The sequence below is a fragment of the Mastigoproctus giganteus genome, chromosome 13 (genome assembly GCF_048544385.1).
Source record: "Mastigoproctus giganteus isolate SK-2022 chromosome 13, ASM4854438v1, whole genome shotgun sequence".
In the NCBI taxonomy this organism is placed as follows: Eukaryota; Metazoa; Arthropoda; class Arachnida; order Uropygi; family Thelyphonidae; genus Mastigoproctus; species Mastigoproctus giganteus.
In genome coordinates, this window is record NC_143587.1 from 67729301 (window position 1) to 67752430 (window position 23130).

The 23130-nt window shown below is 37.2% G+C and overlaps 1 protein-coding gene across 1 annotated transcript in view; it reads left to right on the plus strand.

Moving 5' to 3' along the window:
• Positions 1 to 23130, plus strand: part of LOC150076138 (protein turtle-like) — a 481828-nt gene that overhangs the window by 455390 nt on the left and 3308 nt on the right. Inside the window, exon 14 of the mRNA XM_090387265.1 lies at positions 13037 to 13177. Within this exon, the coding sequence (XP_090243391.1) occupies positions 13037 to 13177 (141 nt within the window). The remainder of the gene's footprint in view (positions 1 to 13036; positions 13178 to 23130) is intronic.

The following is a 23130-nucleotide window of genomic DNA, read 5'->3' on the forward strand; positions in this document are numbered from 1 at the left end:
CTGTGGTTTCCATTACAAATTGCATATTCTGTGCTTGTAACATAGAAATCTCATCATAGCCATCACAACAAAATTTCCATTCTTCAGAAATGGTTTCAGCTTGCACTATCATAATGTTACTGCCTCATCAAATACAGCATGTTACAATTTATCTCTTGAATAACCATATTTTATCTCCCATTTTTTTAAAAATTTATTCTCACATGATTTTAAAAAAAAAATTTTTTTTTGTTATTACCACAAGTGGAGGAAAATCTATGATGCAAAATGCTTACTTAGTTCATCGTTGGGAGCAATATTTTCCAATATGTTTGTTTGTTATTTGATTTTTAGGAGTATTAGCAACTAAGGCCATATTGCTCCGGGAAATGCGGTGGTCATTCCTTGACCTTTCCGCATCCTCCGTATTTGGTGGTGATGGGCTCGAACCCCGGTCTAATCAAGGAGCATGTGCTACGCACTGCTGCTCCTTACCACCTGGCTATGGAGGCATGCTTCCAATATGCAAAATGTCTTCTCAGTGACATTTGCTCAGACTCAAACATACAATGGATCTGTCATTGGAAACTGTGCATACAGAAATATGGATAATACATTGAAAAGTAAAGCATATAATTTGTTTCCTCTTGTAATATTCTTTCATAACAAAAGTTTGTGATCACTACCTTTTTTTGGAGTGTACTTTATAAACTGTAAGACCCAATAAAATAAAATAAGGATTTCAATATTCAAATACAGTATTCAAATTCAATATTCAAAAAAAGCCGTGAAATAGGGTTGAATTTGAAAGTGTCTGCAATTCTGCCCAGACACAATAGGAGGGAGTATATGATGAGAGCCTTGTCGATCAATTCGGCCCTGGAAAGATTGTGCAAGGCTCAAGGGATAGAATTTTTTTCAGCCTGGACTGTACTTGTTAACAGGAGAGACTGCTTCTACAGGGATGGGATACACTTAAATAGAAAGGGTGCAAGAATATTTGCTGATGCTATCGAGGCAGTGTTAGGTGGGTCGAAAAACTGATAGCTTGGGGGGATACAAGGACTAATAGTTTAACAGTAGCCGTAGGCAGAGGTGAAGGTGATTCTTGCACAACTTCTATTAGAATAAGTAGCGACCTGGAGCGAGGGGTGTTGGGGATTTCAGGGACGGATGGCAGTCATCGTGAAACAGGTGGGTATATGGGATGTGTTAGAGTGGCTGGGAATAGGAATACGTGCATGTATACTTGCATGTATACCAATGCTAGAAGTATAGTAAATAAATTTGATGAATTTGAAGTGTTGGTCAAGACATCAAAGGCGGATATTGTTGGGATATCAGAGACGTGGTGTCACACAGATATAAGGAAGGCCGAACTGGAATTTGGGGAGTACAATGTGTACAGAAAGGATAGACAGGATAGGAAGGGAGGAGGTGTTATGCTGTTAATAAAGAAAAACATAAAATCAAAGGAAGTGCATCCAGTTGATATAGATGAACAGTGCACTGTTGAGTCAGTTTGGTGTGACATAAGCACTGCGAAAGCAAAAATAAGAGTAGGAGTGTGTTATAGGCCTAATGATTTGAATGAGTACAATGAACAATTGTACAGAGAAATAGAGTGGGCTAGTAAATCGGAATGTCTTATAATGGGGGATTTTAACTTCCCAGATATTGACTGGAACTTGTGGGTTGGGCACTCACACACTAGTCAGACTTTTGTGGATTTATTGGATGACTGTTTTCTGCAGCAGCATGTTCGAGAGGCAACCAGAGAAAGTAATACTCTTGATCTGGTTATCAGCAGTGATCATTCATGTATTAGGAATTTGCAGATAAAAGAACCACTAGGTGGCAGTGATCACAGTGTACTGACGTGGGATTTACTTAAAGATTTAACTACTATCAGGGGTAAAGGAAAGGGTTTTTGCTTCCGTAAAGGCGAGTACAGTGGTCTCCGACAGTTTTTAAATTCTGTACAGTGGGATCAACTGACGATGTTACCAACAGTAAATTCTAAGTGGGAAGCATTCAAGGAATTAATCGTGGAAGCTACTAAAAGGCTCATACCTATTAAGAAATATTTGTTCAAGGTTTAGGCCTAAATGGTTGTCAAATGAACTAATGAGACTCGTAACAGAGAATAAAAATGCATGGGATGCATATAAATTATCAAGCGACTCAGAAGCATATGGCAGATATAAGTTAATCTGTAATCAGGTCACAAAGGAGGTTCGGCAGGCGAAGGCAGATTACGAGAAATCCTTGGCAAAAGATGCTAAGAAAAACAGCAAGGATTTCTTTACTTATATAAACTCTAAAAGGAAGGGGATGAATCTGATCGGTCCACTTGACATTGATGGTTCGACTGTTGATGATCCTGCTCAGATAGCAAACAAACTGAATGAGTATTTTGCATCTACATTCACACATGAGGAATTATTAAGGTTTGAAAATGGCAGAAGGTTATCAAATTGTAGCAAGATACTTAATGATTTTGTAATAACCGAGAGCAAAGTGGAAGAGAAATTGTTGAAGTTAAACGTAAGAAAAGCACCTGGGGTGGATGGGATCTATCCAGTTATATTAAAGGAGACGGCAAAGCAACTAAGCAAACCCTTAGCCATAATTATAGGAGCATCCTTGGACTCACGGGAGGTTCCCACGGACTGGAGATGTCCAAATGTATCCCCAATTCACAAAGGGGGATCGAAGGGTGACACGAGTAATTATAGACCAGTTAGTTTAACTTCTGTTCCTGGTAAAATAATGGAGTCTCTGGTTAAAGATGCATTGCAGGATCATCTAGACAAGACTGCAGCAATAATTCAGACACAGCATGGGTTTGTTAAGGGAAAGTCTTGTCTGACAAATTTGATAGGATATTATGATGTGGTTACAAAGGAACTGGATGCGAAAAATAATTTTGATATCATATATTTGGATTTCAGGAAAGCTTTTGACACTGTTGCGCATGGAAGACTATTGTACAAATTGGAGCAGAATGGTATTAAGGTAAGTTGCTACAATGGATAAAAGGATGGTTAAGTGCTAGAAGACAGAGGGTGGTAATCAATGGGTGCTGCTCTTCTTGGACTAATGTTATTAGTGGAATCCCACAGGGTTCGGTGTTAGGTCCACTGTTGTTTTGTATATTTATCAATGATATTGATGAAGGTATATCAGGCTTAATGTCGAAGTTTGCAGATGATACAAAGGTTGGCAGGGTTGTTAATGACAGTAATGGCGGTGTGCTACTGCAACAGGATCTAGATAATTTGGGCAGATGGGCTAAGAAGTGGCAACTGAAGTTTAACCTTGACAAATGCAAAGTACTACATATGGGTAGAAGTAACTCCAGAGAAACGTACCAACTGTGTGGTACTACACTTAAGGCGGTAGAAAATGAAAAAGACCTGGGAGTAATTGTGCAGGCAGACATGAAGTTTTCTGAGCAATGCAGACAGGCTGCCAGGGCAGGTCATGGGGTTTTGTCAATGATATATAGGAATTTTGCTAGCAGGGAAAAGGAGGTGATTATCCCTCTGTATAAGGCAATGGTCAGGCCACGGCTTGAGTACTGCGTACAGGTCTGGAGGCCTCATTTTAGGAAGGATGTAGATTTACTTGAGCGTGTACAGAGAAGGGCAACTAGATTGGTGAGGGGAATGAAGGGATCCTCTTACCAAGAGAGGCTTAAGTTCTGCAAATTGTAGTGGCTGGAGACTAGGCACCTGCGCGGTGATCTGATTGAGGTATATAAGGCCTTGAATGGGTTGAGCACGCTGAATTCTGATGGGATCCTTCCACTTGTTCAGATTACGAATCTAAGGGGGCATAAATTCAAATTAAGAAAAGACAGATGTAGAATAGATGTGCGGAAATTTTCCTTTAGCCAGCGGGTGGTTAATTGCTGGAACAAACTTCCATCTGTCGTTGTGGAAGTTGATAGGTTGAATAAATTTAAGGAGGAACTGGACAGGCATTTGGAGGGAATGGTGTGATTTTTTTTTTTTTTTTTTGGCTGATGCTGCACTTTCTTGCATCACATGCCACTACTACTACTACTACTACTACAGGAAGTGACAGTGAACTTAGGATACTGGAAATTTTTTTCCTGCCAGGTTCCTTGCTTTGCATATGAATGAATGATATGCATAGCAGATATAAGAAAGATTTGCATGGATGTGTCGTTACGGTTGCTTGAATAGCAATCATTTCCTGTTAAATATTGTAACTAGTGATGAAAGCTAGTTCAACATTTCAGTTCCAGAAACCATCCCACCTTGTCTCAAAAAAACAGAAAAAAAAAAAAAAAAAAGTCAGAACAGTAACAGAATTCTGCTTTTAAAATGATTTGTAAGATAAATGCTACAGATTTACAATGGATCACGTTGAAAGTGTATTGCTGCTTATTGTAACAAAAGTTATTCCAAGAGCAAGTTGTAAAATGATCCTTATTCTAAAACTTATTCATTAACAGTCTTGTTACTTTTAAATACCGAATACAAAGGAATAGTTCAATTAATTGTGGTAAACTTTTTTTTTTTTTTTGGTAGTTATTGGCGCATCAGCTTCTATGGCCATAGTGCACCTCCCAAGGTTTTTTGCAGTACTTTGATCCAAGCCCGAGGCGGAATTCGAACCCGCGACCTTTGGGTTGCCAGGCAGGCGCTTTACCCACCCGGCTAGTCCGGTCGGCTGTGGTAAACTGATAATAAATGTAAAAAAGTGTTGTTATATGTAATAGCATTTTGGTGCACACTTTCATATATTTTATTGCATATATTTTGCCTCTTTTTTTTAGTGCATATTATCCAACTTCTAATAATAATACTGATTAAATTATAAAATAAAATAGTTATTAAATTACATTGAGTTAGGAGGATTATACTGTCCATCCTCTCATTTAAAAAAAAAAAAAAAAAAAAAAAAAAAAATTGTAGCAGAATTTAGTCTGCTTAGTTAATGCAATGGGCACAGCTAGAGTTGCCACCTTTTCAAAATCTGTGACCTGGAAATCAGGGGGAGGTAGTGAGAGCCACATGAAAGTTTTATCATATAAAATACATATATTTTTAGATTACTTTCTAACTAAAAATATAATTTTTTTAAATGTTATTTATTAAAAAAATTACTAAATAACTATTTACTTTTGTAGATTGATGATTTCCATTTATTAGTTTCATAATGTAAACTGGGTTGGTAAATAGCTGATTGCAGAGCACAGAAATTAAAATGTATTATAAATATATACTTTTTCTAAAGAACACTAGTCGCAGAAATCTTATAAAATACTTGCCTGATTTAGTTTGTAAGTTCACTTTAAATTTTTATATACCTACTTACTAGTGTTTTTTATAATAAAAAAATTATAATTCTACGATTAGTATATTTTCTTTTAACATTTAATTTTATTTAAAATAGAGATATACTTGTAAAAAATTGTGATAGATCGGTCTTATAACCCTGTTTATTTTTAAAATAGCTTCCAGAGTGGGAAAGATTGCTGCCCCTAGTTTAAAACATTGTGGTATATGATACAAGTATAAAATAGTTTTTTTTATATTATATTATATTATATTGGTCCTTGAGGTTGTCACAGACATATTCTCAGATATGCCAGACAAGCTTTACTTGCTACCTGGGAGTCTAAAACACTGACGTTTGCTGTTGTTATTTGGTTTTTAGGAGCATTAGCAACTAAGGCCATATTGCTCCGGGGATATGCGGTGGTCATTCTCTGACCGTTCCACATCCTCCGTATTTGGTGTTCACTGGTTCGAACCCCGGTCTAATCAAGAAGCATGTGCTACGAAATGCTGCTCCTGCCCACCTGGCTACGGAGGCGGCAATGCTGAAGGAACTGATATTCGGGTGACATTCGAGTCAAGTGGACCCAATTTCGGCGAAGTCTGGATGGTCTGTGACAGCCAAATCCTTTGCTTGCACCTTCGCGATGGCAGGCCTGTTAGTAATCCTGGGTATAACCACGTATAAGCACACGGTGGGTGACCACCCAGGTGTGAACCAACGTAAGCAGAGGTCGAGATGTGGCGCCCACACCACATGGAGGAATGCCGACCTCTGTGTTACTAGGCAGTACTAGGTGGTAGATCACTCTCATCAACCAGTGCAATACCACCACTTTGCTTATTGGAGGCTTGAAGTGGTGGAACCCATGTTTAGTTTCCAGAGCTAAGTTCTGGCCAACCCTTCCCCATCTCTTCCAATATGCAGTATGATTGATGACTTTTGAGGTTATTATGAACATCGTGGCGAGATCCAATCTTCCTTACATTTCGAGGGTACAGCTCTAAAACGGTGTTCGCATGCCGGCCACTAGTTAGTACACCTGACCAAACTGAACCGAACTTATTGGTAACTCTCTAGGAGGCTTCCGGATCAGCTGGCACATAATCTTGCTACCTCTACTCTGCCAGATAGTGACTAGAGGGAGTCCGAGTAGTGTGTATGCAGGAGGCATTGTCGAGCCCACGTTATGTCAAGGATCTGGGTATATTCTTACTGTGTGTACGCCATATCCAAAAATTTCATTACTTCATACAGCATGTCCCACCCACTTTTTCTTACTATTTAATACACCATGAATTGTCAAACTAATAGAGTAAGCTTATCTGTGAAAATATATAAACCTCCCAAACACTTCCTAATTCATTTCACAAATATACGTGGTCTCAATTCTAATCTCAATGATGTCCATTTCCACTTGCAGTCTGCCAAACCCCATGTACATTTTCTGACAGAATCTCAGTTATCGGTTGATTCAACTACTGCTCATCTCAGTTGCCCAAATTATTCGCTGTATGATTCCTTTTGCCTCAAAGGTGGTACTTATGCATATGTCCGTTCCCTGTCAGAGACATGGTAATTTGGAATCTCCTCTTTTCGATCTTCTCTAGCTTAAAATCTCTCTACCTCATCGTGTTATTTGGTTTTGGTTTTTAGCAATATGGCATTAGCAACTAAGGCCATACTGCTCTGGGGATATGCTGTTGTTGTTGTTATTTGGTTTTTAGGAGCATTAGCAACTAAGGCCATATTGCTCCGGGATATGCAGTGGTCATTCCCTGACCTTTCTGCATCCTCATTGTGTCAAATTCATCTGTTGTCCCTACAATTCTCCCAACTCCACTAATCACTTGGAACTCTTTGACTTCCTCTCTTTGCAACTTGACTTTCTCCAGTCCAACTTTGCAAACTGTGAGGTAATTTTGCTTGGTGATTTCAATGTTCACAACTCCAGCTGGCTTCCATTTTCTAGTCACACAGACCCAGCTGGTCGAGATGCTGAGGCTTTTGCATTTACTAATGACTTTGCACAGATTGTTCATTTACCTACAAGAATACTGGACAATCCTATCCATACAGCTAACACACTTGATCTTTTTTTCACAAACAACCCTTCTAAGTACACAGTCAAAGTGAGTGGTCCAATAAATGAAATAAATAAATAAATTTTCTGTTTATACTCTGGGACGACCAAAGGTCAGAGGAGTTTAGGCACCTAAGATCACAACTTGGTTATTGTCTCTTCTCCAATGGAGCCTTTATCTCATGGCTATTCCCAACCTTGTATTGTTTGGGGATGACCTGTGAGATTTCTTCTTTTCCTTGGTCAGATTACAGTTTCTAAACTTCTGATGTCAACGTTTGCTCAGATCGTGTCAGTGAAATTATTGTTGCAGGAATGGAATCCTTTATCCCACACTCCACTTTAAAATCTCGTCTTTTATCTAAACCTTGGTTTTCCAGTAAATGTGCTAAGGCTGTTCAAGAGAAGAACGTTGCATATCGTAATTGGCTTGTTTCCAATTCTTTAGTTTCATTTTCTGCCTACACCAAAACTTGCAACTATTGTAAAGCAGTTATTAATCATTGTAAACTAGATTTTGAACAGGCTAAGAATAGAAAACCTGCTTCTTGCCCTAATGGTAGCTGAGCATTCTGGTCTCTTGCCAAAGCTGTTGGCCGAAACTTTTGCCTATCTCTTCTCCTACCGCTGTCAAAACTAGATGGTTCTGTTGTCACTTCAACCAAGGATAAAACTGACCTACTAGCATCCCATTTTTCTTCCAACTCATGTATTAATGATCTTGGTAAAACACCTCCCACCATTCCCAACACACTCCAATGCTTCCTGTGGTCTTCTGTCAAAAGAATGTCAGAAGGATTTTGAAGAATCTTGATGCTAAGAAAGCTCCAGGTCCTGATGGCATTTCTCCACTTGTTCTCAAAACCTCTGCTCCTGTTCTCTGCTGCCTTTTTTCACTTTCTTATGCCAAAGGTGTTTTTCCTTCTGCTCATATCCAGCCAGTTCCTAAAAAGGGTGAAAAATCCCTGCCATCCAATTATCGTCCCATTGCAATTACTTCTACTCTTTCTAAAGTAATGGAGAAATCAATTAACTGTCAACTTTTTTTTTTTTTTTTTTTTTTTTTGTTAGTCATTGGTGCATTGGCTTCTGTGGCCATAATGCACCTCCCAAGGTTTTTGCACTACTCTGATCCAAGCCCAAGGCAGAATTCGAACCCGTGACCTTTGGGTTGCCAGGCAGGTACTTCACCCACACGGCTAGCACGGTCGGCAACCGCCAACTCTTCTTAAACTTCCTAGAAACCTTCCATCTGGTCAACAATCGCCAGTATGAATTCCGTCAGTGTCGATCCACTGGTGATATTCTGGCTTATGTTACCCATTTATGGACAAATTCAATGGAAAAGTTTGGTGAAACACAAGCAGTTGCTCTTGACATCTCAAAAGTTTTCGATCGTGTTTGGCATAATGGTCTTCTAAACAAGTGGCCATTTTATGGTTTACCAACTGTTTTTAGTAATGGGTTATCCAGTTTTCTCTCTGATCGCTCACTGAGGGTGATCGTAGATGGCTGTCTCTCTTCTAACTTCTCCACTAATGCTGGTGTCACCCAAGGTTTAGTTCTTTCCCCCACTCTTTTCCTCTTGTATATTAATGACCTTCTTCCATTGACTGGAAATCCTATCCATAGTTTTGCCGATGATAGCACATTGCATTACACTTTCCATTTTGAGAAACCTTGCCCTGCTCAATCAGCTTCAACTTCCGAATATCCGCTACCATTTCCTTAAATGCCAATCTCCAGGTAATTCTCCAGTGGGGCAAAGACAACTTAGTTGATTTCAATCCTTCTAAAACTCAGTCTTGTCTTATATCTCGCAAAAAAGGATTCTTCTGCTCCTATGCTTATCTTTAGTGACACTTCAATTTCTAGGCAAGATGATATATCTCTTTTGGGGATTACCCTGACTTCTAATCTCTCTGGGCACAAGCACATTACAAATATTGCTTTCTCTGCATCTAAAAAACTTGGTTTTCTCTTCTGCTTTCGGCATTACTTTTCTTCCAAACAGATGTTCACTCTGTACAAATCGCAAATTCGCCCTACCATGGAATATTGTTCCCAAAACCTCTCTCAGGCTTCTAGATTCCATTCAGAAGAGGGCAATTAGGTTAATTAATGACTCATCTGTAAAAGAGTCTCTCCACTCGCTGTTTCATAGACATACTGTTTCTGCTGCAAGCCTTTTCTAATGATACTTTCATTGGCACTGTTCTTCTGAATTGGCTTCTATAATTCCCGCCCTCTCTTTCAAAATAGTCCAAACACGTGCCACCACCAGCCAACATCCATTTACTGTCCAACTTCAAACTTACAGAACCAACTTTTCATCTTCTTCATTTATTCATTCAACTGCCGTTTTCTGGAACAACCTTCCTTCATATGTATCCTGAAAATTACAGTCTACAGAAGTTCAAGCGTATTGTCAACAAATATCTTCTTTTGTCTTCTCAACCTCCAACCGAAGCACAGTATTAAGTACTATAGGTTCTAATACCTCTTGTGTTTTGGGGTTTTCATAAAAAAAAAATTTCTGCACATCTATTCTACAATGGTCTTTCCTCAGTTTGAATCTATGCCCACATAAAGGAAATGTATGAGAACCTACAAGTTTTCTTGCAAAAAATATGCTATCAAGAATACAAATGGAATATCTGTGCTGAACTAAAAGTAGTAGCTTTGCTGACTGGATTGCAAGGTGAATACCCTAAATACTGCAGTTTTTTATGTGAGTAGGACAACTGAGCAATGGATTATCAATACAGTGTAAAAAAATGGCCGACTGTTCAGAAACTACATCAGGCCAGGAAAATGTAGCACATTCTTCTTTGGTGGATAAGTCAAAAATCTATTTACCTCCATTGCACATCAAAGTTGGTTTGATAAAAATATTTGTGAAAGCAAATGACAAAAAAGAAGGATTTTTCTGTTTGAGGCAAAAGTTTTCTTGAATCAGTGAGGCCAAGATAAAAGGGGGAATTTTTTCGATTCTCAAAGCAAACTGTCATTCCAAGATGAGGAATTCACTAAAAAATTAAATGGTACAGAAATAAATGCCTGGAAAGCAATTGAAATTGTCTGTTGGAACTTTTTAGGTAATGAGAAATCACAAAATTACAGTGAAATTGTGGATGAGCTAATTTTAGAATACAGAGAGTTGCTATGCAACATGTCATTAAAGCTTCATTTCCTACATTTGTATTTAGACTTTTTTCCTGAAAACTTGGGAGCAGTCTCTGATGAACATGGTGAAAGGTTTCACCAAGATATTTCTCAAATGGAAAAAAGATACCAGGGAAAATAGAATCCAAATATGTTATTTATTATTATTATTAGCCATATGGTGCAAGGAAGCCTGAGGCTTTTGCTGCATCAGCCAAAAAGGTTTTTCAGAATTACCCTGTGAGAGAGGGGGGGGGGAGGAATCAGAAGTAGAAGGGAATCACCAAGAAAGAGAAGAATGATGATCCAGCTCATGATCCTGGGTGTGCCCAGTGCATACTCACCAGATGTGAGCCCCTCAGGTTATGTTGGCAGACTACTGTTGGAATCTTGTATAGAAGACACCAATGGATAAAAGGCAAAAAATGACAAAATATGTGTTTTGTTATCAGATAAACATTTTTGTAAATAGAATAAGGTTAATAGACCCATTGTTCAATATTTAGTACTGTGTGTAACATTTTCTTGAAATATATGAAATCTTTTTTACTAGCTTAGTTTTTGACTTTATTCTCTTCTCCCTTAAAATTGGGTGTTATACAGCAATACGGTTGCTCTATTTGAATTCAACAATGTAAAATCTACAAGAATCACCCTGAATTTTAACAGGAAGCAAAAAAAATGTTTTTTTTGCTGACCAGTGTAATATCACATTCATCTCAAAACTGGATAGTAATTTTATTTTTTCTCTACCATAATACTGTATTATGCAACCCAGAGAAGTTGCATCAAAATCTGTACCTCAAACATGGCATGCTTAAACCCAAAGACTCTGGGTGAAACCCAGAGAGGTAGTAACTCTAACTCTGTTACCATGATAGTGTTTATGTTTATATTATTCATCACATCACATCACATCACATCAGCTTCTTAAACCATATTGAACCAATGCACTCTGTTTTTATCAGTATGTATTCATAGGCAAAAATGAAATTTGTGCAGGCTCGAAAACTCAGAATAACTCACAGGGAAAAATTAAAATCCTGTTTTCTCTACTTGAGATTAGATAACTATAGCACTGACCAAGAGGCCTTTAAAAATTCCTTCAGTCTCTGAGAGGACTCAGACCTCTCCACACAAGCGACAAATGGAGAAACTACTATACTGTGATAGGAGGGGATTTTTTGGTGAAAGAAGATCAAAACTGGCTACACGATAGCAAACCAAAGGCAATCAAGTGATCATTACCAAAGTCAAAAATAAGCTTCTTAACTTAGGCAATGTTCATCAGTTTTATTCTTGTTACAATTCATATTAATTGTGTCTGAATAAGTAATTGCCTTTTCTGAGATTTTACCGTGTGCAAAATCTCAGAAAAAGTAAACATCACTGTCTGTGGTGTACAGACAGTCATTCACAAGCACCTTCTCTTCTGAAAAATGAGTGCAAAATGGGTTCTAAAGATGTTGTCATTCAATTAGAACTTATTTACAGTTGACATTTTCTCTAAACATTTAGAATGTCACAGAAGGGGAAGGTGCCTTCACAAGATTGTGATATTGTGATGCATGATGAGACATGGGTCATTTTACTACACACCCAAGAAGAAAGGGTAAAAATGGAATGCCATCACATGAACTTTCCACTGTTCAAAAAAATTCAAAACCCATAGTGAAGATAATTCAGTGTTGAGAAAAATTTCCCAAAAAGGTCAAGAAAGAGATCAGTCTTCTTCTTCACAACAGCATTCAATTCCTTGTGCTAATAACACTCAACACTCTGGAGTTCAGGGATTTTGGACTATGTACTTACAGTTCAGATGTATCTCCTTCAGATCTCCAGCCTCTTTAGACTTTGAAAAGAATTTTTGCAGAAACAGAATTTTGACAACAATGCATCAGTATATAGGTATGCATTCTGAGGGACTCTGAACCTATCTTAAAGAATTCTATGCTACAGGGATATTAGCACTCTCACATTGATGGGACAGATATCTGCTTGTAGTGGGGGAAAAGTACTTCAAGAAGACTGCATAACATTAAACAGGTAAGAAAATTTATTGACAAGCTATGTTCAAAATTTGAGTATAATTTAGCCCTTAATAAAATTCAAAAACTTTTAATCCTTACACTTTTATAATGGTAAATTTTTGTTATTCTCATTAGTTAAGATTTAGCATGTTATTGTACTGAGGTAGTTCTTACAAAAACTTGCTGAATGCTAATACCAATTAATTTATGAAAAAGAGTTCTCAATGTTAATGAAAACAGTGACAAATCCTAACCTTCCCAAAAAGGATTCATTAACAATCCTTTTGAGAAGGTAAGCAAGTTAGTGCTGTTCTGAAATCAAAAGGAGAGAAACCTATTTTACAAATGTTAATTTCAGCATAATGAAATCTAACATTTTGATTAAACTCATAGCTTTATAAGTAATAACACAGATAATAAAATATAAACTTTAAAATATTAACATATTTGCATTCTCTTCAAGGGGAAGATAATGGGCACAACCGTAACAAGGCCATCACTGCTGGGGTTGTTGGAGGAATTTTGTTTTTTATCGCTGCCATTGTGCTTTCCATATGTGCTGTCAAAATATGCAATAAACGAAAAAGAAGAAAAGCAGAGAAAGGTATGAATATTTTATTCAAGATATCATAATAGAATATAGTAATACGTAGTTATAAAAGATACTAAGTAGTTATTATTAATAATATTCAAAATAGATATGGTTTGTCTTGTAAACAAATTCTTAGATGGTGATTTTTAGAAATTACCATGAAATCTATTATTGTATCAAAAACAGTATCGTAATATAATTGGAATTACTGTATATATATATTCCTTATTTTACAGTATTTTTCAAAAGGCATGAAACAATGTGCTGCCTTACCTGTGTCATGTCTGTGTCATAGAAACCATGGAGCTGTAACATGGGAATTTATTCCAAGCATTATTTTTTTATTTACCGAGTTCTGAAATGCACTTATAAAATTGCTAAAAATAAGTGCATATTATACATATAGTAAATTGTAAAATCTGGCAAAATTTACAAAAAATTCAATATTTTGCAATCCAAAATATTAAGAAAGCAATCTGGCACTCTTTTCAACAATTGAATTTGTATTTAAGAATCCATGCAAAAAAGGGTAACGTTTCTCTCTTTATAAGATGCTTGCAGGAAATCATGTCCTTTAATCTGTTTTTGCAGCCAGTGCAATTTAAATTGCATACACAGTGTAAGGGTCTTAATTCTCATGGCAGAACAAACTTATCTTTGTACAATACTAAGGCAACTCATTGGAGTTGCCCTAGTATTGTACTACTTTCAAACAGATGGCCTCTTAAAAAGATTAAACAAATAGCTTGTTTCAGGTCTAGCTGGTCTCTCATTAGATAGTATGTGGCCACTAGTAACAACCATTTTATACCACTTTTTACCATTTTCCCTACTACTTAAATATGACCAGTTATAGGGAAAATCATGGAAGCAATAATGAAGGGTGCAGTATAGGACCACTTAGAAATGGAATGCTGAATGAAACACAGTGTGGTTGAAGGGAAAATAATGTTTACCTAACCTGGTTGGTTATTTTGACAGAGTCACCCATGAGCTGGATGCAGGAAATAATTTTGGCATTGTTTAATTGGATTTCAGCAAAAGCCACTGACTCAGTTCCATGAGATGTTGCTGTATAAGCCAGAACATGTTAGAATCACAAAGAAAATCTTTAGGTGGATCACAGAATGATTGCAGGGCAGGGGACAGTTGTGATTAATGGTTATTCTCTAGATTGGGAAATGTAAGAAGTGGGGGTCCCCAAAGATTGGCTAGAACCACTGTTGTTTTTTATTTCCTTAAATGACATCAAGGAAGGAATAGAGGACACAGTTTCAAAATTTGCAGACGATTTCAAGATCAGTAGAGTAGTTAATGATCATAGCCAGCAGGGCTTTTTTTGGATGACTTAGACTTCAGGGAATGGTCAGAAAATTGGCAGCTCTGTTTTAATGCAGCAAAATGCAAGGTCTTACATTTGGGGAATAGCAACCACAAAATAACTTATACACTTGGTGGGGTTGAACTAAAGACAGTAGAAGGATTAAGGGATTGGAGAGCTACAATATGATTATACATGAAGTTCTCTGAGCAATGTAGACAGGTGGGAAGAAAGGCTCACAGTGTCCTATCAATGATTTATCAAACACTTTCTTATAGAGATAGGGAGGTTATAATCCCAATGTATAAAACAATTATATGACCACATTTGGAATACTGTGTTCAAGTGTGGAGACTGTACATAAACAAAAAAAGGATACTGAGCTTCTTGAAAGGATCCAAAGATGGGCAGCTTGCCTGGTGAGATCAGCAAAAAGGTCCACATGAGGAAAAGCTTCAAATATGTGGGCTGCAAAGCTTCATAAGTAGGTGCCTTTGAGGAGACCTAATCGAGGTATATAAGGCTCTGAGAGGAGAAAGTAAAATGAATGAGGGTGAAATTTTCACTGTTATAAATTACTCTAGAACTAGGGGCCATAAATTCAAATTTTCAAATGGAAGACTTTTATACTGGATTGCAAGAAGTTTTATTTTAGCCAGCGAGTTTTTAATTACTGAAATAAATTTCCTCCATGGATGGCTGAGGCTGACAGTTTTGGAAAATCCAAAGGCCAGCTGGATAGACACCTATATGAGGAAAAAGTCAAATAGGTAGTTTATTTTATTATATTATTTATTTATTCATTATTATCTTTTAATTAAGCATTTTTTTGACTGGTTCAGCAAAAGCCTAGGGCATCCTTGCACCAAACAGCTAACTGGGTATATTCTTACCACATGTACACCATATCCAAAAATTTCATTACTTCATACAGCATGTCCCACCCACTTTTTCTTACTATTGAATACACCATGAATTGTCAAAATAATAGAGCAAGCTTATCTGCGAAAAGATCTAAACCACCCAAGGACTTCCTAATTCATTTCACAAATATACGTAGTCTCAATTCTAATCTCAACGATGTCCATTTCCACTTGCAGTCTTCCAAACCCCATGTACTTTTTCTGACTGAATCTCAGTTATCAGTTGATTCAACTACTGCTCATCTCAGATGTCCAAATTATTTGCTGTATGATTCCTTTTGCCTCAAAGGTGGTACTTGTGCATACGTCCATTCTGATATTCCCTGTCAGAGACTTGGCAATTTGGAATCTCCTCTCTTTGATCTTCTCTGGCTTAAAATCTATCTACCTCATTGTGTAAAATTCATCTGTTGTCTCTACCGTTCTCCCAACTCCACTAATCACTTGGAGCTCTTTGACTTCCTCTCTTTGCAACTTGACTTTCTCCAGTCCAACTTTCCTAACAGTGAGGTAATTTTCCCTGGTGATTTTAACGTTCACAACTCCAGCTGGCTTCCGTTTTCTAGTCACACCGACCCAGCAGGTCAAGATGCTGAGGCTTTTGCAATTACTAATGACCTAGTACAGATTGTTCATTTACCTACAAGAATACCGGACAATCCTAATCATACAGCCAATACGCTTGATCTTTTTCTCACAAACAACCCTTCTAAGTACAAGGTTGAAGTGAGAGGTCCTTGAGGCACTTCAGATCACAACTTGGTGATTGTCTCTTCTCCAATGGAACCTTTATCTCATGGCTATTCCCAACCTCGTATTGTTTGGCATTACAAGAATGCAAAATGGGATGACCTGCGAGACTTCTTTTCTTCTTTTTCTTGGTCTGATTACTGTTTCAAAACTTCCGATGTCAACGTTTGCTCAGATCGTGTCAGTGAAATTATTCTTGCAGGAATGGAATCCTTTATGCCACACTCCACTTTAAAATCTCGTCCTTTATCTAAACCTTGGTTTTCCAATAAATGTGCTAAGGCTGTCCAAGAGAAGAACGTTGCATATCGTAATTGGCTTGTTTCCAATTCTTTAGTTTCATTTTCTGCCTACACCAAAACTTGCAACTATTGTAAAGCAGTTATTAATCATTGTAAACTAGATTTTGAACAGGCTAAGAATAGAAAACCTGCTTCTTGCCCTAATGGTAGCCGAGCATTCTGGTCTCTTGCCAAAGCTATTGGCCGCAACTTTTGCCCATCTCTGCTCCCACCTCTGTCCAAACCAGATGGTTCTGTTGTCACTTCAGCCAAGGATAAAGCTGACCTGCTAGCATCCCATTTTTCTTCGAACTCATGTATTAATGATCTTGGTAAAACACCTCAATCCATTCCCAACACGCTCCATTCAATGCCTCCTGTGGTCTTCCGTCAAAAGGATATCAGAAGGATTTTGATGAATCTTGATGCTAAGAAAGCTCGAGGTCCTCATGGTATTTCTCCACTTGTTCTCAAAACCTGTGCTCCTGAACTTACTCCTATTCTTTGCCGCCTTTTTTCACTTTCTTATTCCAAAGGTGTTTTTCCTTCTGCTTGGAAATTTTCTCATATCCAGCCAGTTCCTAAAAAGGGTGACAAATCCCTCCCATCCAATTATCGTCCCATTGCAATTACTTCTACTCTTTCTAAAGTAATGGAGAAATCAATTAACCGCCAACTCTTAAACTACCTAGAAACCTTCCGTCTGATCAACGATCGCCAGTATGGATTCAGTCAGTGTCGATCCACTGGTGATATTCTGGCTTATGTTACCCATTTATGTACTAATTCAATGGAAAGGTTCGGTGAAACACAAGTAGTTGCTCTTGACATCTCAAAGGCTTTTGATCGTGTTTGGCATAAAGGTCTTCTAAACAAGCTTCCATCTTATGGTTTGCCAACTGTTTTTTGTAATTGGTTATCCGGTTTTCTCTCTGATCGCTCACTGAGGGTGATGGTAGATGGCCCTCTGTCTTCTAACTTCTCCACTAATGCCGGTGTCCCCCAAGGTTCAGTTCTTTCCCCCACTCTTTTCCTCTTGTATATCAATGACCTTCTTCCATTGACTGGAAATCCTATCCATAGTTTTGCCGATGATAGCACATTGCATTCAACTTTCCATTTTGAGAAACCTTGTCCAGCTCAATCAGCTTCAAGTTCTCGAAAATCTGCTGCCAATTCCTTAAATGCCAATCTTCAGGTAATTCTCCAGTGGGGCAAAGACAACTTAGTTGATTTCAACCCTTCTAAAACTCAATCTTGTCTTATATCTTGCAAAAAGGATTCTTCTGCTTCTATGCTTATCTTTAGTGACACTCCGATTTCTAGGCAAAATGATATATCTCTTTTGGGGATTACCCTGACTTCTAATCTCTCTTGGCACGAGTACATTACAAATATTGCTTCCTCTGCATCTAAAAAACTTGGTTTTCTCTTTCGCTCTCGGCGTTACTTTTCTCCCAAACAGCTGCTCACTCTGTATAAATCGCAAATCCGCCCTGCCATGGAATATTGTTCCCACATCTGGGTTGGTGCCCCCAAAACCTCTCTCAGGCTTCTTGATTCCATTCAGAAGAGGGCAGTTAGGTTAATTAATGATTCATCTCTAACAGAGTCTCTCCACTCACTTTCTCATAGACGCACTGTTTCTGCTGCATGCCTCTTCTACAGATACTTCCATGGGCACTGTTCTTCTGAATTGGCTTCTATAATTCCCTCTCTCTCTTTCAAAACAGTCCGAACACGTGCCGCCACCAGCCAACATCCATTTACTGTCCAACTTCAAACCCACAGAACCAACTTTTCATCTTCCTCATTTATTCATTCAACTGCCGTTTTCTGGAACAACCTTCCTTCATACGTATTTCCTGAAAATTACAATCTACAGAAGTTCAAGTCCAATATCAACAAATATCTTCTTTCGTCTTCTCAACCTCCAACCCAAGCACAGTACTAAGTACTATAGGTTATAATACCTCTCATGTTTGGGGTTCTCATCAAAAAAAAAAAAAAAAGCTAACACTAATATGAAATCAGTTTTCAAAGTTGTAACATAGCTAAAGCTGTTGAAAGTAGTGAAATACCAGGACAACTTGTTACAAAAGCAAGTTTATGTTTTGCTGTGAGAATTAAAAATCATTACCTTATCCATGCCCATGCAGTTTAAATCCTGATGAAAGGACAAGATAGTCATAAATGTTTACAAATGAAAATAAGTTCAGTTGTCTGTGCTTGATATTAATTGAGCTCTCTAAAACTGCTCAACCACTAGGTATATTTCTCTAAAATCAGAACATTTTAAAATCTGACACCTCTCAATCCTTGCGGTGCTAGATTTTAAATAGTTTACTGTATATGAATGGTGAAAGCCAGTGTTAAACTGTATGGGTAATGGTGGCTAAGACCAGGACAACAGAGAAAGGTGTGAATATTTTAAATAGGATATCATAATATAAAATATAGTAATAATATATCTTTGTAAAAGATCCTAAGTGGTTATTATTAATATATCCAAAACAGATATTGTTAACTATCTTTTAACTAAATTCTTAGATGGTGATTTAAGGAATTATCATGAAATTTATTATTGAAGCAAAAGCAATCAGTATTATGATATAATTGGAATTACCGCACCACAGAAATCATGAAGCTTCTGTGGTGCAGTAGACCATAATTCATATCTGTACTACAGATGTCATGAAGCTGTAACATGGGAATTTATTCCAAATGCTATTTTTGTAGTTGCTGAGTTGCAAAATGCATTTGTATACACTGTTCTACCATTAATATCTGGACACTCCTCCTTTGATAACTGGTAATGTCCTCAAGCACCACATTTGTGAGACCCAACTATAAATATGCTCATAGGCCTTTGAGGAGACAGTGCAACTGTGAATGCAAGATTCTCTGATTGACAGTTAACAGACTTTGAATGCAGAATGGTAATAGGGTGCCACATAAGATATCATTCTGTGCATGACATTTCAATGTCACTAAAGATCCCTAGGTTAACCATTAGTAATGTGATTTGCAAATGGAAGCATGGATTGGTGCTGAAACCATCAAAAAATGACCAAGAAAACCTCTGAAGCAGATGGAATGTAAAAGGAAAGCCCAAATCTGCATCAACAGGACAGTGCTCCATGTCATACTGCGTGTGTTGTGCCAGACCACAGCACATGCAGTTTTGGGGGCAGGATCATCAAAATGTTGGACTGGCCAGTCTAGAGATCTGATTTCAATCCTATAGAGAACTTCTGGGATTAATTGGATTGTCAGGTTTGTGTGAGGATAGACTGCCCAGAAAACAGAGCTGAACTGGTCATGGCTTTGAAGGCTGAATGGTAAGCAAAATATCAGAGGACATTTACAAAAAACTGATGAAGACTAGAGCATGGAGACTAGAGGTTTTCATAGAGATTTCAGCACATGCTATTAGTTTTTCCTGTAAATCAATATTATTTGTAGTTATGCAGGCTTCCAGATATTGGTAGGGCAGTGTACACAAATGGTGAAAGACAATGTTAAACAGTAAGAGTGTTTAAGGTGGCTGCGAACAGGACATTGAAACCTAAGAAAAAATAACTGCAATAAAGTTAATTATAATATTAGAGGCCCAATATAGCTAAAATACCTAAAAGTCAAATAGGAAATATAATAAAATAATATAAAGCCAATAGGAGGTGGATAAGAAGGGGAACAATAGTGAAAAAACTAAAGGTATAACCATGGATAAAAAAATTTTGAAATTAATTCAGAATAGATGGTAGTCACATTTCATTTTATTTTATTTAATTATTTGTAATGTGAAAGAGGGAAATTAGCATTAGCAAAGGCACATGATGCAAGAAAGCAAGCTTATATAGCATCAGCCAAAAAAAAAAAAACACCACACACCCTTCTCATTTCACCCATCCACTCGCTCCAAAGTTTATCTAGTTCTGCCTTGAATCTGTTTAAGCTATCAACTTCTACGACAGATGGAAGTTTGTTCCAGCAATCAATCACCCGCAGGCTAAAGGCAAACTTCCGCAGATCTATCCTACAACTGTCTTTCCTCAATTTGAATTTATGCCCTCTCAGGTGATTACTCTGAGCAAGATGAAGAATCTCATCAGCATTGAGCATGCACAAACCATTCAATGCTTTATACACCTGAATCAGATCACCTCACAGGTGCCTAGTCTCCAGACACCTTAATTTGCAAAACTTAAGCCTTTCTTCGTAAGAGCAACCCTTTGTTCCATTCAATAATCTTGTTGCGCTTCTCTGTACTCATTCCAACAGCTCTACATCCTTCTTAAAATGAGGCCTCCAGACCTGTATACAGTACCCAAGGCACGGCCTGACTATTGCCTTATACAAAGGGATAATCACCTCCTTTTCCCTACTAGCAAAATTCCTGTATATCATTGACAATACCCCATGACCTATCTGGCAGCCTGTCAGCATTGCTAAGAAAACTTCATATCTGCCTGCACGATTACCCCCAGGTCCTTTTCACTCTCTACCACTGTCAGTGTAGTACCACACACTTGATACATTGCCGACCGGGCTAGCCGAGTGGGTAAAGTACCTGCCCGGCAACCCAAAGGTCGCGGGTTCGATTCCCGCCTCGGGCTTGGATCAAAGTACTGCAAAAACCTTGGGAGGTGCAATATGGCCACAGAAGCCGATGCGCCAACAACTACCAAATCAAAAAAAAAAAAAAAAAAAAAACTTGATACATTACTCTGGGGTTACTGCTTCCCATATACAGTACTTTACATTTGTCAATGTTAAACCTCAGTTGCCACTTCTCAGCCCGCCTGCTCAACTTTTCTAGATCCTTTTGCAGCAGTGTACTGTCATTAGTGCCATTAAGAACCCTGCCGACCTTCATATTGTCTGCAAACTTGGACATTAAGCCTGATATACCATCATCAGTATCATTAATAAATACAGAAAACAACAATTGACCCAACACTGAACCCTCTACTAATAACATTGGTCCACAATATAGTAACATATCATTATTTTTTAATTATAACTTTTGTTTTTGCTTGAGCTTCTTACTGATATATGAACTTCTAATAAAGGGAATAAATATAAAATATTTTCCAAGTATTAACTGCATTAGTTGAACCTTATAAGAAAATGCTTAAAGGCAACTTCAGTTATTTCCTGTACTTGGCATTAATGTTATTAGTAGAGTCCCTCAGGATTGGGCTAATGTTATTAGTGGAGTCCTTGAGGGTTCAGTACTGGGCTCCTTACTTGCTATCACTAATGATTTTACATAATTTGTTAATGTCTCTACTGCAATTACCAGTTACCAAACATCCTAAGCACTCTCCACTAACATATTCCACCTTTCCCTTATAAATATCCTTTCACAGTAAACAGTTAAGATTACCATCATTTAGCTACTTCCAATCACAACTTGGGAATAATTTCATCTCTCTCTGTCTTTAGTCTTGCATTGTTTGGCAGTACAGCAGTTTCAAGTGGAATGAGCTACATATTTTTCCATTCCTCTCTCCTTGGGTAGGCTACTATTTTAAATTTCCTGATTGTAATACAGGGGACCCCCACTTTACACAGTTAATGTATCCTGTGAAAATGCCATGTTAAGTGAAAACATGTTAATCGAATATAATAACCAATATAAAATAATGTAATTCATCCAACAGGCTTTCAAAATATTTACTAAATTTTTTTTAAAATAACCGTTTTTACTGCCAGTATAACTATAAAGGAGAACAAAGATATTTGAAACAATTCAGTTTATTATGTAGTTCATATATGTAATTTACTTCCATAATAAATATTTGTCTAAACTAGTTTGCATGCTCTTTTGTTTCCTTTTCTCTACATACATCTCACTATAGCAGCTCAAATCATTGTCCATGTTTCAACAGGCTTGCATGCTGCGATTGAGGTTAAGATCGACATCCATAAGTTGTTGTTTTAAAATTTCAGCATTGAGACACAATTCTTGCAGTTCCTTTAACGTAATCTCCTTCATTGGTGCATTTTCATCCTAACTGCAGTCATCATCGTCATACGCACATTGCTGGTTGATATTAAGGCAGTCATTATCGTTCAATTCTTCGGAATATGAGTCTAATAACTCCTGAACATTTGTCGTGTTTACTTCATTAAAGCCTAGTTCTTGCCTGGTCTTTGCTATTTGGCCCCGAGTGCCAAGTGAGTGATCATAGCGATTTATAAAGTTCCTCACGTTCTTTCCTTATTATTATTTTTTTTTTTCTTTATATATATATTTTTTTATTTTTTTTATTTTTATAAATTGTAGAAATCATTGTCATAATAAGTATAAATGTATGAGCATGTGCACATTTAAAATTTCAAAAGCATTAATGGTCTTTTAAACTGGAAAATGGAAGAGCCTAATGGATTCATTTTAATGTTTTATGTTTAACTTTTTTTTTTTTTTTTTAAATTTCCAACAGAAGTAATTTTGTTTTTGTTTTTTTTTTTTTGTGAAAATACAAGGTGTAAATGATATAGCATTTTTAAATAAGTAATTTTATTTTTTAATAAAAAGTTACGTAAAATAAGTATTCTTTAAGCAGAATGCCAAATATCCAAAATATTTTCCAGAAATTTAAAAGAAAGTTGTTGGGGTATGATTTATTTACATATGTGGAAAATGTAGAGTAGAGGTAATATTGAATTATTTGCTGTTTT